Below are 16,670 nucleotides of genomic sequence, written 5' to 3'. Positions count from 1 at the left end.
TATTCATTACATGGATTTGAAAGTTATACAACTTTCTGTGCAGAATCAAGGGTTTCAGTGCATTTGTTTTACTTTCATCAAAAGACCTACTGATGTCCAACTGGCTGGGTTTGATTCAGATACCAATGTTTCACATATCTTCCTGGAAATAGGTAACATCTCCTTAATGACATACTCAGCAGATCTTGTCTACTTAACTTCTGTCTGTCACCACCACCTGGACCACACCAGCACAGAATTTTAGGAGGGTTTCTTTCAGGTTAAAAACCTGATCAAGTAGACTTTTATTAGTTCTAATTGTTGTTCTGTCCAGTTGAACAACATGTCAAACTACAGACTAATAAGACATTCAATAAATGTAGGCCTATATTAAACACACCTTTTTGTAACATACAGGTTGCCATGATGTTGGAAGTTTGCAAAAACAAATGAAATTATTCAAAGTGTGTGTTCAAAGTGGAATTTGTGATATTATATTGTATAAACGTGATATTATATTGTATAAACGTGATATTATATTGTATAAACATTGTATAAACGTGATATTATATTGTATAAACGTGATAATTATATTGTATAAACGTGATATTATATTGTATAAACGTGATAATTATATTGTATAAACGTGATATTATATTGTATAAACGTGATAATTATATTGTATAAACGTGATAATTATATCACATAAACGTGATATTATATTGTATAAACGTGATAATTATATCACAAAAACGTGATACTATATTGTGTAAACGTGATGTTCAAAGAACTTTTCCAATCGGCATTTATATATTTTAGCAGTTTGGCTATAACATTTCATACTTTACAAAGTGACATTAATTATTCACAAATTTCACAGAAAGTACATTTCTGTGTTCATAAAAGTCAACACGAGTATTTATTCTTCTCTATTCCTGTCGCACACCGGGATAAAAGTCTCTTGTCAACAAGTGTCTGTGAAATACGCGTGTGTAAATAAAGTTTCAATAAAAGAAGACGTTATCACGTTAGTAAACGTCATCACGTTAGTAAACGTCATCACGTTTCAGACGCAGTCTCTTGAGAGCCAATCAGATTGTCGTGTAGTGTGAAGGGGCGTTTCGTTGAGTAAAGGGGCGTTTCGTTGAGTAAAGGGGCGTTTCGTTGAGTGGTCTGCGGGTCTGCAGCTGGACCTACTTGCTCTCTTTGGTGAGCAGAAATCATGGTACAGTGGGAGCTCTCTGTACGTTAGCCGCCTCCCAGATCCGGTTTTTCGCATGGCGGGCGATGTCCTCCGGATTATCATAGCAACATCTTACGGTTTCAGAGGCTCCGTGCGCAGGTGAGACGAGGCAGCACAAACAAAAACAAACACTCACACTTATCCTCCACACCGAGGAACTGTTAACGGAGGCTCAGACACACTCCTCACCGAGCTTCCGTGTGTACCGTGAATGCGTCGTATGTGCATTCTTTCATTTTCATTTGGACGTTCACGTTCAGTTAAAAAAAAACCCCACAAAAAGACATTTTGTGTATTTTTGTTGTGGTTTTCACATTTACTTAAATACTGGTTGTACATTTGTGGGTAGTTTTGAGTATTTCTATTATACTCAAAACTACTTCTATTATTACACTTAAAAGGGAAACGTTTTGTGTAAAAGGACAAATAATTAATGTGAAACTTGTGCTCTGATGAGTATCATTATTTTGTTATTCGTCGCTGTTTGTATTTACAGACACGGATACTGAACCATAATCTGTAGTACAGGTTTACTTTTTTATATATGAATTTATTTTTCGTTGTATGTCAAAATGCAATGACAATAAAGGCATTATATTTATTCTCTTTTGCAGTTCCACAGGTGGTTGTTTGATCAATTTTAAGGAGAAGACAGAGTCTGACTGATTATTAACTTTCTATTATCTGTTGTTGTGTAACTGTAACAAAGGTTGCTGGTGGCTGACTATACCTCACCTGTGACCGGTCGACCACCATCTGCCGACAAACACTTCAGTGGGTGTGTGTCACTCTCTGGTTCTGGTAAGTATTGTTTTGTAAAATAAACACCTGGTTACATGCAAACTTTGTGTCTAAGTGGGGGGGAAAAGGAGGATTAATCACTAACTTAACAGTTAAAAGTGTTTTGCTCTTACTGTATGGAAGGAAGTGTGTGCTACTCAGGATCTGCGATGAGTAAAAAGCTGCTGGTGGATGTGGACTGTGGGGTGGACGATGCTCAGGCCATCATGCTGGCACTAGCCGCCCCGAACGTGAGGCTCCTGGGCATCACCTGTGTGCACGGAAACACCAATGTGGAGAACGTGTGTAAGAACACGCTGCGCGTTCTTAAAGCGTGTCACAGACTCGAGGTGAGTGCAGCAGCGGACTTGATTTGCTGGGAAATCACTGTGTAATTCTTTGTTATTTCTTCGTGACATGAAATGGAATTTGCCGGTCACGTGACAGCAGTGATGCAGCTCATGAGACTGCACAAATAATGAGTGTGTGTAACCACATGACCTGAGACAGGAACAGTCTAGTTTGTCTGGTTCCAGTTAACTTTAGAAACTTCATATCAAGATTCAGGCGACTGATGTGAAATACGAAAGCAGTCATTCACCATGATATTATGTTAAAAATACAGATCAACTACTGTATACAGATAATAACTTGAAACTGACAAAAGCAAGCAGCCACCCATCATATTGTAAATAATAGAGTAATGTAGTAAACAAATAGAAATGGCAAGCGACTTCTGCAACTCCTAATGAGACTAGTAGTTTTTCAACCAGAAGGTTGAGAGTTTGATTCCCAGCTGTGGGGGTGGAGTGGCTCAGTGGTTAAGACCCTACCTTGTGTACGAAAGACATCATGGTCGCAAGTTCGATTCCCCCCCCTGGCTAATTGTACTTGATTCCATTGTAAGTCGCTTTGGATAAAAGCGTCTGCTAAATGACATGTAATGTAATGTAAAGATGTTCCTGTAGTTCATGCTCTGTTTGCGTAATATTTTTGGAGCCTTGTCGGTCCCCATTCAATCACTTTTGATTACTCATATGCATGAGTTCAGACACTGTGTAGTAACAGAAATTTCTGCTCATTTTCACCTCATGTGCAAGATTCCGGTGTTCAAAGGCGCAGCCAAGCCGATCCTAGGGAATATCCTCAATGCAGGACATTTCCACGGACAGGACGGACTGGGAGACGCCCCTGACCCCAAGGCTCCAGGTCTGGACCGGGTTCAGGCAGAGGGTGCGGTGTCAGCTATGATCAGGATCGTCAATGAAAACCCAGGAGAGGTGAGAGGTCTGACAGAGACCGTGTTTGTATCTGTAACACAGGTCATACGTCTGTTTTTATTTATTCACTCACTCACTCACTCACTCACAGGTGTGTCTGGTTGCCATGGCGCCCCTCACCAATCTGGCTCTGGCTGTGAGGATGGATCCGTCTCTACCGAGTAAACTGCGAGGACTGTTCATCATGGGAGGAAACACGGAATGTTAGTAAGACTAAGTATTTTCCAGTCCTTCTGGCAACTCACATCCTAGGTAATGAAAGGTTGAGCTGTCATTCCACAGAACGGTGGTTAGTAACACATTTTCCTGTGGCATGACAAAATCAGATCTCAGTCACTTAGTAAACCAAAGGTAGTCGTGTAGGAGTAGGTGCGGTTACTCACAGGGAAACAGCTGATCAAGTGTAACGCCAACTTAGACACGTCGAATAAATCCTGAACAGAACACGGGAGAAACAGTGTTTTTAGTCTTAACACTGTAATTCGATTACTTTAAATTTACTTTAAACCACAGAGTTTGCCACAGGTCACACTGTTTTCCTGTTGTGTTTCTCCAGCTCGAGGAAACACCACAGTGTGCAGCGAGTTCAATTTCGCCGCTGATCCAGAAGCTGCTTACATCGTACTGAATGAGTATCAGTGTCCCACCTACTTGACATGCTGGGAGTTCACCTGCAACAGCAAGCTGTCCTGGGTACGTCGTTCATACACAGTCGATTTTTATAATACTTTTCATGGCACATAATAATATTCAGAATGAAAAACATCTCTGTGATGACAGGAGTTCTGCGAAGCCTGGCTGGCACAGGACACGGAAAAGGCTCGCTTCATGGCGCAGATCTTCTGCTACAGCATGGAGATTTCAAAAAGCGACCTCTTCGAGAAGGAGTTTGTCGCCGGCTCCGGGTTCATTTCCTGCGACTCGTACGCCATGGCGGCCGCCGTGGACGAGTCCATCATAACGGAGAGCGACCAGTATCCGGTCAGCGTAGAGCTGACGGGCACGCACACCAGAGGCATGATGGTCGTGGATACGGTGGGCTTCCTGAAGAAGACTTTCAAGGCAGTTATTATTAAGAAGATGGATCTGGAGAAGTTCAAGCAGATGATGATGGCTGCTTTGAAGTAACAAGATCTAATGTACTGTAAAGAACAAATAGACTAAACAGACTGAAACCTGTCATGCTGCACCACCTGAAGCTGCAAGCACTAATTTGGTCTGACCGTCCACAAATGTATACTTCACTTTTTTCAAACCTGGAAATCAGTATTTTACGACATTAAAATTTTGATATAAAGTCTCTGTTTTTATTTGTTTTTTACTGTTTTCCAAATCATAAAACACTCACTCACGCATCCAAAATAACACAACACATTTACATAAGAAATCAAAATGTTTGAAGCTCCAGCCGGTGACGTAAAAGTGCTTTCGAGTGTCAGTGTGCATCGCTCTGTCATGCTTGTATGTTCTTTCTCAACATACACGGCACACACACACACACACTGACCCATGGACAGAGGATCGTCCAGTATCTGTTCAACCACACGGCAACATCATCCGCAGTAAAACTGGTTCCTCAATATCCTTTTCTTCCTCTGAATCTTGACCTGTTGTCCAACTGTGGAAAGAGGACAGACTGGTGAGTCTTTGCAACACTGTTTAAAACAATCTATATGTGAGCAAATATCATGTAAACCAATTAACAATATATGTTATATAATATAATATAATATAATATGTTATGTTATTGAGAAGCACAACTAAGGTGCAGTGTGAAATAAAGCCAGTGGGTGGCAGCAGAGGTCAACTGACATGATCCACCACCACTGCTGTTAAAAGTTAATTAAGCAGCTGTTATAGTAAATTCTAGGTCATTATTCAAAATAACTGTGTGTCGCACAGTAGCCTCTGTGTCATGACACATGCAGTATACAACTAGGGCTTGATGAAGTGACGCTACATCAATCACTGTTTTGATAATCACTGCATGTTTTTTTTAAAGAATTAAAACAAGTTTTCTGATTTCTCAGCTTCTTAAATGTGAACATTTTCTGGTTTCGTTGCTCCACATACCTAGGAAATCATTACAACCAAACCATTTTGGTGTCTGAACAAAACAAGAGAACATCATCATTTCCAGGTCCTTAAAAACACAGATCAACATTTTCTGACATTTTATGGACAAAATGATTACTCGATTAATTGTCAATTTAATCCACAGATTAATCGATTATGAAAATAATCGTTAGTTGCCCACAGGGATATTAACTCCTGTGGGCAGATTTCTCGATTTTCCGTCTACTTACCATCGACCTCTTGCACTCAAAGAATGACGTCTGCAGGGCTTTGCAGTGGCCTTCCTTCAAACACTCACTGGGCAACTTCCCTTCCTGACAAATGAAGAAACAAGTTTAAAACATCATTTGTTAACATGGATCCATCCAATGAACAGAATGTGCTTTACAATGTATTCAAACGCACATAGGACGAACACACTGCTTGAATTTAAGTTTGTTCCAACACAATTATATGACACAACTTATTAGTTTAGTTTATTTTTTATTTAAAATGTGTTTTAATCTTAAATTGATAATACGGGCTACTTTCCTATTTCAAGTTCCCATTTGCCTTAGAAGTACAAAAGCCAGTCTTTAATATTGTTGACATTTGTGTTGATGCATGTCCAACCTGGGAATTTGTGTTGTAGTTTAACGTTTAATTGTCATATGTTAACTGCCAGGTCCTTCCTAAAATAACACATTAGACATTATTGTCTTATAATTACATTTTAAATATATATTTATTACAGTATATATATATACACATACATACATACATACATATAAACATATAAAAAACACACACACATATATATAATAAATATATAATAACAGGCAGTAATGTGTGATAAAGACTGTGGAGGGCAGCGTTTCACCTCTCGTTGACTTTGATACTTTGAAGTATTTTGAAGATACTTTGAAGTCAATGGACAAATTTGACAAGACACCAGGGCTGGACAATATTATCCATCCTCCCTGAAGGTCAGAGGCGGCCGAAGTCAATCCCAACTGACATATGGGGCTAAAGGCCAGATCACACCCTGGACAGGTCACCCGTCCATCACAGGGCAAACATATGGAGACAAACAACCATTCACAACTACGTTCATTCATTGTTTTCAAATCAATTTACAAAGCAGTCTCTGTCAGAACAGTTTGAGGATTTGAAAGGTAAGATGGAGGTGAAGAGCAGAGATTTGCAACCTCTATCTGACCAGGTTGAAGATCTGAAAGCAAAGATGGAAGTAAAGAACAAAGAGGAGCAGTCTCTAACCAACCAGGTTGAGGATTTGAAAACCAAGCTGGAGGTGAAGACCAAAGAGGAGCAGTCTCTGTCAGACCAGGTTGAAGATCTGAAAGCCAAGCTGGAGTCACAGACCAGCAACGCGAGCGACAAGCTGGACCAACCACAAGACACTCACAAAGATGAGCTTGGGAGACTCCAGCATACCAATAGGCAGCAATTGAAGCAAGCACTGTGGTGCAACACTGCAAGAGAAGCTCTTCATAAAGAACTGTGGGGCCTGAAAAAGGAAAACTTCATAATCAACCAAGAGCTGAAAAAAGAAAAGGACATGTGTCAGCTCCTCCGAGGTGAAGTTTCCAGGCTTGAGAACGAGACCAAATCGTTCACGTCTCTGTCAAAAGAGAAGGAGTCTCTAGCCATCGAGCTGCAGAGTGAGCGCAGCCGGAGACTGTACCTGAGCGATGAGAGGCAGAAATACCATGACACACTATTACAGGCATTTCGGGTAGTGAAGTCCACCACAGAGACGACTGGTCGAAAGACTGAGTCTCTCGCCATTGAGCAGCACCAGCTCGATGATCAGGGGGACATCACTGCAAGCCTTGAAACAGAAATTGTTGGACTCTCTAATAGGCTACAGGCGGACAGTGAGAAGAGGGGGAGACCAAGGAAAAGGAAGAAGCCAATATTAGGGCTATAAATGTATTTTGCCTACCTCTACCTAGGTGAACACAATACGCTGGTAGAAATAAAAATATTCAGGTTCTTGTGAAGCTACTAAGTGATATTTTTGTGATAAAATGTCATGAAATAAAACCTCAAACGATTTCAACGATTAATGCATACATTCAAGCAGTTCTTAGAAGCTATTCAAACTTCTGAGGTCTTGTAAAAAAAATTCTTTTTTTTTTTAATTTGCAACTTTTTCCCTCAAATAGGAAATGAGTTGAGAATGCAGATCAAAGGCAAACAAGGTAGAGGCACTGGTCTGTTCACTGAGAGGTGTAATGCTGAACATAGTTGGGCAGTTGGGTTGAGGAGCTTTGAGGGACATCATTACATGGAGATGGAGATTTGTAATGCCTTTAATACAGTCTATGTCAAATGATTTTGTAAAAAAGCACCAAAAGATGTTGCCACAGTGGAAAGTTGCACATTGTGGTACAGTACAACCTGCTGGAAGTAGACAAAGACGATATACACAGACAAAACACACACACACACACACAAGTTCACAGCCTAACTTTAACCACACAATTCAAATTCTAGCCTTAAAATTGACGACATCTCTAGAAACGAGGTTCTTTCTCATTAGGACCAGTCTTTGGACCCCAGGAATACTAGTGGTCCTGAGAGGGTCAGGAAACACACACAGGATGACTCAGCTTTCTCAACTGTAATTCCAGCAAGTCATGTTCTAGTTAAAAATAAATGTATGAAGTAAACAAGGAGTTGTGTTTAATCGAGAAAAATATACGTATTATACAGAATCTCTCAGTAATATATAGTGAATCGCCCTCTAGGGGAGTTATTTGTTGCCCCCTCATTGTAATAGAACATATAATAGTTTGACCAGAGGACATTTGTTGCCCCCTCATTTTAATAGAACATATAATAGTTTGACCAGAGGACATTTGTTGCCCCCTCATTGTAATAGAACATATAATAGTTTGACCAGAGGACATTTGTTGCCCCCTCATTGTAATAGAACATATAATAGTTTGACCAGAGGACATTTACTGTACTCACCTTTACGACGCAGTCGTGCCGAAGGAGACATTCTCTAAAGTCTTCCCTGATGCCCGCGCAGGGTCTGTTATCCGGCTCTTTCTCTTCGTAATATTTCGGCATTTTGTAGAAAAACCCAAAACAAAATACCAGAAGAACGATTTTCTTATCTGTGTCCCGTCAAATGCGAAACATTAGCTCATTTAAATGCAGAGGCAGCTGCGTTACGAAAACTCAGCCGCCATGTTCTTGAAGTGCATGATGGGAAACCGGAAATGCTTGGCGCAAAGGCGTGGTGCATGCTGGGAACACTTGTAGTCGTCTATCCAAGTGTGAACATGTGAAGGAATAAGACGAGTCAGGTGAATTTTCGGTCTTATTTGTGAGGTTTTTAAGTAAATGTGTGACAATAACAAATTGTGATTATATGTGTGTTCCCTCAAACGTTCCAACTCTGTGTCAATACTCTCAAATGTGTCTCAAATCAAGGAATTTGGCTAAATTTTACAATAATCTGGTAAAGAAACTGGTGGAAATGATGTTGATTGCTGTGCAAGTCCTGCTTCTCAATGGCCTCTAGAAAGAACATTTTTGTGAAAACTAAAAAGATAAAATGGGATTGTGTAATAAGCTCCAGCCAACACCATTTTCATTTATTTAGTCTATTAAAAATGAACTGAAAAAACAATGAACATAATCTCCCAGGCTGTGTTTGGTGATCCATCTTAATTTAACTTGACTCCTGTATCACAAAGCCTGTGGCCTGCAAAGGCTACAACACTGGCGGATTTAAATAAACTAAGTTATCTCAGGCATGTTTATGACTTAAAATGCCCGTAAATGCCCTTTATCCAGAGCAGTGACAGGCAGACGGATCTTGCTTCTCGTACTTTGGCCCTGACCTTGTGTTGGCTGGGTCTCACTAGTAAATAAAATGATTTTAATCTAAATGTGACTTCCTGGTAAAAATAAAAGTTGAACAGATGATGCAGATGACACGAGCAATGCAATTTAAACCAACAAACAAAAAATATGGCCGTGACTTCTGACAACTTTTATCATTTATTTCAAAGGTGTCCATGGAAAATGATGTAGGCATTCACATGTACTGCACATGACAAAGGCACATGAACTGATGGATGGGTGTGTGTGTGTGTGTGTGTGTGTGTGTGTGTGTGTGTGTGTGTGTGTGTGTGTGTGTGTGTGTGTGTGTGTGCGGGCTTGTCACGCATTAGGATGAGTTCCTCTTGTTTCTTTCATTTTGGGAGGCATCACCTGTCCTCTATCCACAAACAGTCGGAGGCAAAAGAACCGCCCATGCCATTTTCACATATTAGTTTGTATGAGATGTGGTGTAAGGACGTCCCCATAATCTCCCAATTAAAATGAAAAACTAATCAGATTTTGAGGCAAATGTTAAACTTCTGCTGGACGGGAGAATTAACAAAAAAAAAAATTCAAAACAATGTTAATAAATTACAAATAATTATCATGCATGTGAACAAGCAATGTTAGCAAAAGTTTTCACGTTTATATAAACTCCACCAAAAGGCACTTCACTACCCTCTTTGAATGAACATTGATATATAAAACTAATAATGAATGAACTTCCACTTGAAAACAGCTTCCACTCAGAACAATTGGCCACGAACAAACACAAGACACGTCAAGTGAATTTAAATAAACTATTGAGCAAAAGAGAAGAGATACTCGTTGCTGTTTTTTATATATATAGATTTACAATCAGTGAAAGTATTAACAACCTCAGCCAAAAAGGTGCAATCTGCAATCATCAGTAGTCATAATATTGTGTCCAATAATAATAATAATAAAAAGGATATATGATTAGACAAAGTAAATTTTAAAGTGGATTTGGGAAGTAAGTGAAATAAGCAGATGGGAATTTTAAATACATTTGGTGAGGGGGAGGGGCCGTGTGATGGTAAAGAAAAAAGAAAAAGCAGTGCAAATCATGCTGTTTCAGATGGTAATCTGGTCCAAAAAAGGACCTTACTCACCAATTTCAATCAACAGAGATTTAGTTTTTTGACATCCAATCACTAACTGGACTATTGCGCGTCATTATTCAAAATATTAGTAATATCCAGCAATTAAGGTGTGGTTAAAAGCGAGAGGGCACAGGCTGAAGTTGTGTTGCTGAGACAATTAAAACAGACCTGGATAAGGCACATTTTCTCCTAATTTTTGACCCACAACTACTTCAAAAAGTATCTATTTACAACTCTCCTACCACTTTTAAAACATGTGTGAAAACCACCACCTTCACTTTCAACATCTCACTTAAAAAAAAAATAATAAAGGGGAGCAGGGGGAAGAAAATTGAATAAAACTAAACTGGGCAACGTGCTCACTGCAGACAAAGCAATTGCACGAGAGGCTGTTATACTGAAAATAACATTTACAACAGAAGTTAAGAAGAAAACAAAAACACACAAATAAACCCAATTCTCTACTACCGTAAACATCTCTTAATAGAATAAAAATATATTTTAACCTCTTGTACAAATTAAAGATTTATTTCAAATAAATTAAGTCACCTTCATAGATCGTCAAAGCTGTAATAATATATCAATATAACAATATATTCCTTCAGAGACAACAAAAAAGAAATGATGCCAAGGCAATGCCTGATTGGTACTAGAGTATAAATGGACACTGAGGTCACACTCGGCCTATGTTTGTTATGGTACTTCTTCTACATGGAAGGGGATAATTACCACAAATCTACACCTACGGTCGACGTCGTCACCGTCTGGCTGCAGGCAGAACTCGGGGAGCCATTTTGGAAAAGCCCATCCTGAGTTTGTGTGTCTCAGGACAAGTGAAGCGTTTGAGACTAACAAAGGACTTGAGGAGAACATCTTTAGTCTGGGCTGGTGTCGATCTAGGGTGCCGTCGTCTTTGCCGAGAACAGGGAGCGACTGGCCGTCAGTGATGACAACATTCTCGTATCTCATATCATCATGGCATTTTGCTGAGGCGTTAGTGACAGTGCAATGCCCCAGCTTGCCCACAGGTGGCAGCATTGAATAACAGTGAAAGATTTGGCAGCATCACCAGTGGCCAGGTGACTGACTGACTGGCCCCCCCCCCCTCTATCTCCAGATGATTTCTCATTAGTCCAGGTTTCCTCTGATTGTAGCCACAGCTGAGAACAGGTCTTCACTCACTCCGTTGTTCTTCAGACAGTAGCATTAATCTCACAAATGAATTAAGAGCACAAGAGTGAGGAGGAGGAGGAGGAGATGCAGAAAGAAGGGGAGAAACTAATTGTCGTCAGGAAGAGAGCAGCGGGACAAAGTCACACGTCTGACAAGCTCAGAGGAGCTACTCTAGTGGGCGCTAATGATTTCACTGCTGGTTGCTAGGTGCCAGAGGCCCTGTGTAAGCAGTCTGGGAGATTTTGGTCCTTCAGGGGCCACGACTCATGTAAGCCCCCTCCCCCCCATGACGGAACAGTCAGCCAGTTATCCTCTTTATATGTATCTGCAGGAGAAGAGCAGAGCATCACGTGTGTTGGTTAGTGCACAGTGCAGCGCTGGAGTCAGTGGATGAGAAGTGAACAGGTGTGTGGCTCACTTCACTGATGATGGCCCACACAGCCGAGTCTTTGACAACTGAGAGCCGGAGTGCCATGATGGGATTGAAGGAAGGATCCACATTCCCTTCTGCCACGCCCTTCTTAAACTGACCTGTGTGTCACACACCCACACACAGACAGACAGACAGACAGACAGACACACATGCAAGAGTAAATATAAAGAACTGTCAAACATTTACAGGGAGAGCACATGGTCCGTACCTGTCCAGTCCAGTGTGAAAAGGAACATTTCATACAGATTCTGTACAATGCTTATAATCTTAAACCAGTGTGTCCCAAACCTCTAAAAGGAAGCTACTTGACAAACCACTGCGGACCAAAGTGAGGATAAGAGCAAATTTGTGCATAATGTTACCTTTCTGACCAATTTTTTTTGATAAATGAATCACAACTTCCTTGTGTCATTTCACTATTCCTAAACATCAAAATTTGAAATATTTTTTAGTACGTTCATTGTGGACTATTGTAAAAAACAAACAAACAAAAACAAAGTGCTTGTATGCACTCATACCCTCAGTATAGATTAGAATTAAAAAGACATACCGACGCCGTAAAATCGGTCCTCTGTTCGTCTGTACTTCTCTTTGGTCTGTGGTCCGGGTTCCTGACACACAAAACACAGGGAAAGATGGAAATGAGTTGGGACACAACATTCAAAATCTTAATGACTTTATTAATTAAGGCAGCACTCAGCGAAACAGGCACCGTTCTCCTGTGCCTGCGATGGAAGTGTGGATCACATTGTCAGACAGCATCGCCTCTGGCAGAGCAAACAATTCTGTCACGCTCACATTCCTGTCAATAATCAATGAGCTACGTTCACTGTAATTTAATCATAGCAGCGTTTGCACATCCCACCAGTGTGTTGACACATAGAGGCTGTGTGTGTGTGGGTGTGTACTTGTATTTGTTTTTCTGGTATTAACTCTGACCTTGTCAGGACCTGTAGTGCTCGTGGAGACCAAATACCTGGTCCTAATGAGGCTGAATCTCATTTCTGAGGAACTGGTGACGTTTAGGTTAGCCTCACTTTAGGCTGCATAAATGATGAGACATGAATGCGAGTGTTTAAAAAGGGTGTGTGTGTGTGTGTGCACATCTTACCGTAACAGGCAGTATTTCAACTGTGGTGTTCTCAATTCTGTCCCCTGGGTGCTCCTGGTTACCACTGCGAAACAGGAACCTGTCAATCAAACCAAGCATTCATTTGAAAGTGAGAAAATCTTCCATCCCTCACGTGACTTTCAGAGGGGTTTACATGGTTGTGCAAATATACACCTGTTACATAACCGGGCACTCAACTGTAAAGATATTTGATCACATTTTCAAAGCTGGTGCTCCTCAGATCTCCCATTGAGGCCACTGAGGCAGCAGGTTTCTAACATAAAATTCAGGAGATGCAGAGAATTCTCAGTAGAGTCCAAAAGCAGAAACAGAATGCTTTGAAATTCAGACCATGAGCACAGGGTAGAAATATGAGCTTCATGCTGCAGATTTCAAGAATATGGTGGACAAGATCAAGATTCAGAGACGAACTAAGGGGATAGTGCTTCCTTCACTTTGTCAGATTTTATTTAGCTTTATGGATGCACCACATTTACTTGTATTTGCAGCCAGACAGTGGGAGACAGAACGAGAGAATGAGACGGTGACAGATTCATCAGGAGGTGACAATTCGTGAGCGGTATTCACAGAACTTGTGAGAGCACTTTTTTTTTTGGTGTTTTCACAGTCACCTGGAGTTATTCTATTTCCATGAGTGACAAAGAAGAACTTATTATTTCAAACAAAAAAAAGCAAACCCACTAATCAGAAAAGTACACATGTAATGCTGAACATAATTTTAGATGAGAAAAATCATACAAATCCAGTAAGGCACGGTCTCGCTTAAAGAAAATGATACTTTAATCACTGGATCGGAGTATTGGAGTATTTTTTTTATTCCGATACAATCCAATATTTATATCATGTTGTGGACAGCGTATTTCTTCACAATGGGAGAAGAATATTTCTTACAGTCTTGAACTGCACAAATGTGTTGTTAACAGCTTCATATCGACATAAGACACATCACTAATGCTGATATTAACCAGATTAAAACAAAAGTTTGAATAATACACTGCTATATAAACAGCAATATCTCTTTATTTTACCCAGGATAAGGTCATACTCTGAACAAACAATAATTGGATTATTCAGATCTGAATGTTCCTTTTGGAGATGACACAGCATATATGTACACATATGTGTATATATGTATATATATACATATATACATATATACATATATATATACATATATATATATGAGTGGAGAACTAGATGGCCTCTTTCCCGCTGCCTATCACTTACTTGCAGAGTCACTGAATGTTGTTCACTGCGCGAAAATAATATTTACGAGAGATGGAGACACAATTGTCGCACATTTCCAGATTAATAAAATCCTTCTCACGTCTGCTCTGAGCATCAGTCTCACTGTTCATCTGCTCCCTTTTTTTTTTTTACACCTTTTCTACACTGAATCCACAGAGAACAGGAGACCGGCCTGAGAAAGCCTTAAATTAGAGCACTCTCATTAGCTCACCCTGATCCCCAGGAGGTTAAACCTGAAACAGTGAAGAGAAAAGTGCAGGAGGGAATAATTTCAAAGATTTTGAATGTGCCACTGGCTGGGATAAGGCTGGGTCATAATTTGCATGTCCACATGGCCACTGAGGGCAACTAGGGTCAGCGTGACATACATTTTGTCATCCATACCAACGCAAATGAATGCGACTACACCTCTAGTGTTTCGAGTCTACGTCGACCGCGCATGCTCCCTGTCGCAACACACTCTCCAGCCCAGCTTTGGTTTGGACAAAGGAGACAACAAAGAGGCAGTAAATGAAAGGCTGATACCGCTGGTATCCACACACATACAACTCAGCACTCAAAGAACACAAGGGCATACAAAAGATCCATCCCATCCTAGCCATGGTCTCTTCAAAACTCATACACAAAAACAGCTTCTTCCCTTGAGTGCAAATGTGTGCGTTACCTCTCTATGCTGATGGGTCGGTCAAATTTGAAGAGGACATAGTCTCCTGCAGTGGGCGTAATGGCCCAGAAGAAGTCTTCTCCGAGGTACGTCTTTTCCAGTGTGTGACCCTGATACACCTGTGTGACAAAACACAAGTCATGTTTCAAGTTATTATTGAAATTATTATCAATTATCATTTATTCCAATTAACTGCACATCAGAGACGGACAGTAAAAGGAGGCTTAATTGTGACACCTTCATTGAAGTGGAAACCTCAGCCGGTGGGTTGACGTGCATCTTGTGGAGCAGTGGCTTCAGGAAGTCTTTGTCCTGCAGACACAGAGGAGAGGTGAGTGTTTCGACGAAAGATGTCGCAATAACTCTGTCGCCAATAGACGGCTGCAAGGGTATGAGACTCACTGTGAGCTTTTGTATCTTTCCGGCGAGAGAAGAATGGAGCCCCACGTGTTGGAATAGGGAGGGCCTGAACCGCACGCGGAGGCTGGACTTCTGACGCTCGCAATGTTTCTGGAATGGACAAAAAAATATGGCAATGACACACTCCCGTTTCCTGTTCTGTTACACCTGGATCACACTGTGTGTGTGTGTGTGTGTTCACACACTCGCACATCTCCTCACACCACCAATTATGTTTATGAATTCAATTTGGGATTCATCTCTGACAGAAAACGTGACATGGTTTTTGTTTACTCTACCTTTCACCTGAAAAAATATAACCTTTATGGTTTTTCATGTACTTTTCAGATTCAGCCTCGACACTAAAATGCAGGCGTGTCTCACGTATGCAGTGTGACACTGAAATTAAAAATATGACAGGTACCCACATGCCATGTGTTAAAGTCCCCGTAAAGTGATAAAATATCTTGTGACTTTGTCACCCCCACAGTAAAATGTGGTGTTAGTAACCACCTTACCAAATTTGAGTGATTAAAGTGTTGTAGGTTTTAAATGATGTAAAATTCAGCTTTATTCTCTGCTCTGAGAGGGAGGGGGCTACAGCCGCAGCCGTGCACACTGCACTGGTCAAAGTGGCGACCAGATTCCGCAAACTTCACTCCGGTGCTTCGTAAAGCCATATTTTTTAGACATGCCTTAAAAAAAATCCTGAACAGAACACTGAAGAGAGCCACTATTTTATGAGTAAAGAGTAGAAACTGCTTTACAGGGTCTTTAAAAAGGTCCTACAGTTTACCTGTAAGTTATGTACACCGTTTTCCTATTACCACACAGTAACACATGACAGCCTTGTGCTCCCACATAGTGAGTACACACTGACGGGCTTGTTTTATTACTTGGAAAACGCAGGTCGCCCCACCTTTGCGCAGCTACTTTCTTCAACAGGGCAGTTTTTGTGTGAAAAAAAAGGCAGTTGAGACAAACCGCACTCTACGAGTACAGAAATGTAGCCATTAAATGTCTGTTTAACTTTCAAACCGTTTCATAAAGCCTCACTTTCACGCCTAAACGCATACACAGCCTCAGTAAAACTGAATTCACAGAAAGCTTCATAAAGAGTCCCTTCATAAAGTTAAACATCACAGCTGCGTACCGCATCTTTTTCAGGATTGCAGACTTTGACCCAGAGAATATGGTCCAGCAGCCAGTCGATGGGTTTCTCCTTGTAGAACATGAAGATGAACTCAACAATGAGGTTGAGGTCGGGAGCCTGGAACATCTTCCCTGAGGGAGACG

At 40.7% G+C, this 16,670-nt stretch overlaps 3 protein-coding genes across 6 annotated transcripts in view; 1 reads left to right on the top strand and 2 right to left on the bottom strand.

Annotated features, from left to right (window-relative positions):
- Positions 1–1,178: 1,178 nt before the first annotated feature.
- si:dkey-4e7.3 (uncharacterized protein LOC402865 homolog) lies at positions 1,179–4,580 on the top strand. 3 transcript variants are annotated; one of them, XM_058615209.1, is made up of 7 exons: positions 1,179–1,321; positions 1,932–2,023; positions 2,147–2,352; positions 3,103–3,282; positions 3,374–3,485; positions 3,839–3,975; positions 4,063–4,580. In XM_058615209.1, exons 1-7 carry the CDS (start codon positions 1,257–1,259, stop codon positions 4,408–4,410), a joined length of 1,140 nt encoding a protein of 379 aa, XP_058471192.1. In that variant the 5' UTR covers positions 1,179–1,256; the 3' UTR covers positions 4,411–4,580. The 3 variants fall into 3 exon arrangements, with proteins under 3 accessions (XP_058471192.1, XP_058471183.1, XP_058471201.1); XM_058615200.1 differs by having other exon boundaries at positions 2,123–2,352; XM_058615218.1 differs by lacking the exon at positions 1,179–1,321 and having other exon boundaries at positions 2,151–2,352.
- LOC131444678 (cytochrome c oxidase assembly factor 5) lies at positions 4,568–8,585 on the bottom strand. Its single transcript, XM_058615252.1, has 3 exons — positions 8,338–8,585; positions 5,589–5,672; positions 4,568–4,900 (listed from the first exon to the last, which is right to left on the bottom strand). The coding sequence occupies exons 1-3, from the start codon at positions 8,437–8,439 to the stop codon at positions 4,859–4,861; spliced, it is 228 nt and encodes a 75-aa protein (XP_058471235.1). The 5' UTR covers positions 8,440–8,585; the 3' UTR covers positions 4,568–4,858.
- A 780-nt stretch (positions 8,586–9,365) lies between these two features.
- Positions 9,366–16,670, bottom strand: part of mgat4a (alpha-1,3-mannosyl-glycoprotein 4-beta-N-acetylglucosaminyltransferase A) — a 32,114-nt gene continuing 24,809 nt past the window's right edge. For both annotated transcript variants that reach the window (XM_058622343.1, XM_058622344.1), the window contains exons 10-17: positions 16,528–16,658; positions 15,378–15,485; positions 15,213–15,287; positions 14,976–15,094; positions 13,043–13,121; positions 12,482–12,542; positions 11,917–12,029; positions 9,366–11,823 (exon numbers count right to left, since the gene is read on the bottom strand). In XM_058622343.1, the coding sequence (XP_058478326.1) occupies positions 11,797–11,823; positions 11,917–12,029; positions 12,482–12,542; positions 13,043–13,121; positions 14,976–15,094; positions 15,213–15,287; positions 15,378–15,485; positions 16,528–16,658 (713 nt within the window). In that variant the 3' untranslated portion in view covers positions 9,366–11,796. The remainder of the gene's footprint in view (positions 11,824–11,916; positions 12,030–12,481; positions 12,543–13,042; positions 13,122–14,975; positions 15,095–15,212; positions 15,288–15,377; positions 15,486–16,527; positions 16,659–16,670) is intronic.

The sequence above is a fragment of the Solea solea genome, chromosome 2 (assembly GCF_958295425.1).
Source record: "Solea solea chromosome 2, fSolSol10.1, whole genome shotgun sequence".
Taxonomy (NCBI): Eukaryota; Metazoa; Chordata; class Actinopteri; order Pleuronectiformes; family Soleidae; genus Solea; species Solea solea.
The sequence above is the reverse complement of the archived record's forward strand: the minus strand, read 5'-3'. Positions and strand labels throughout refer to the sequence as shown.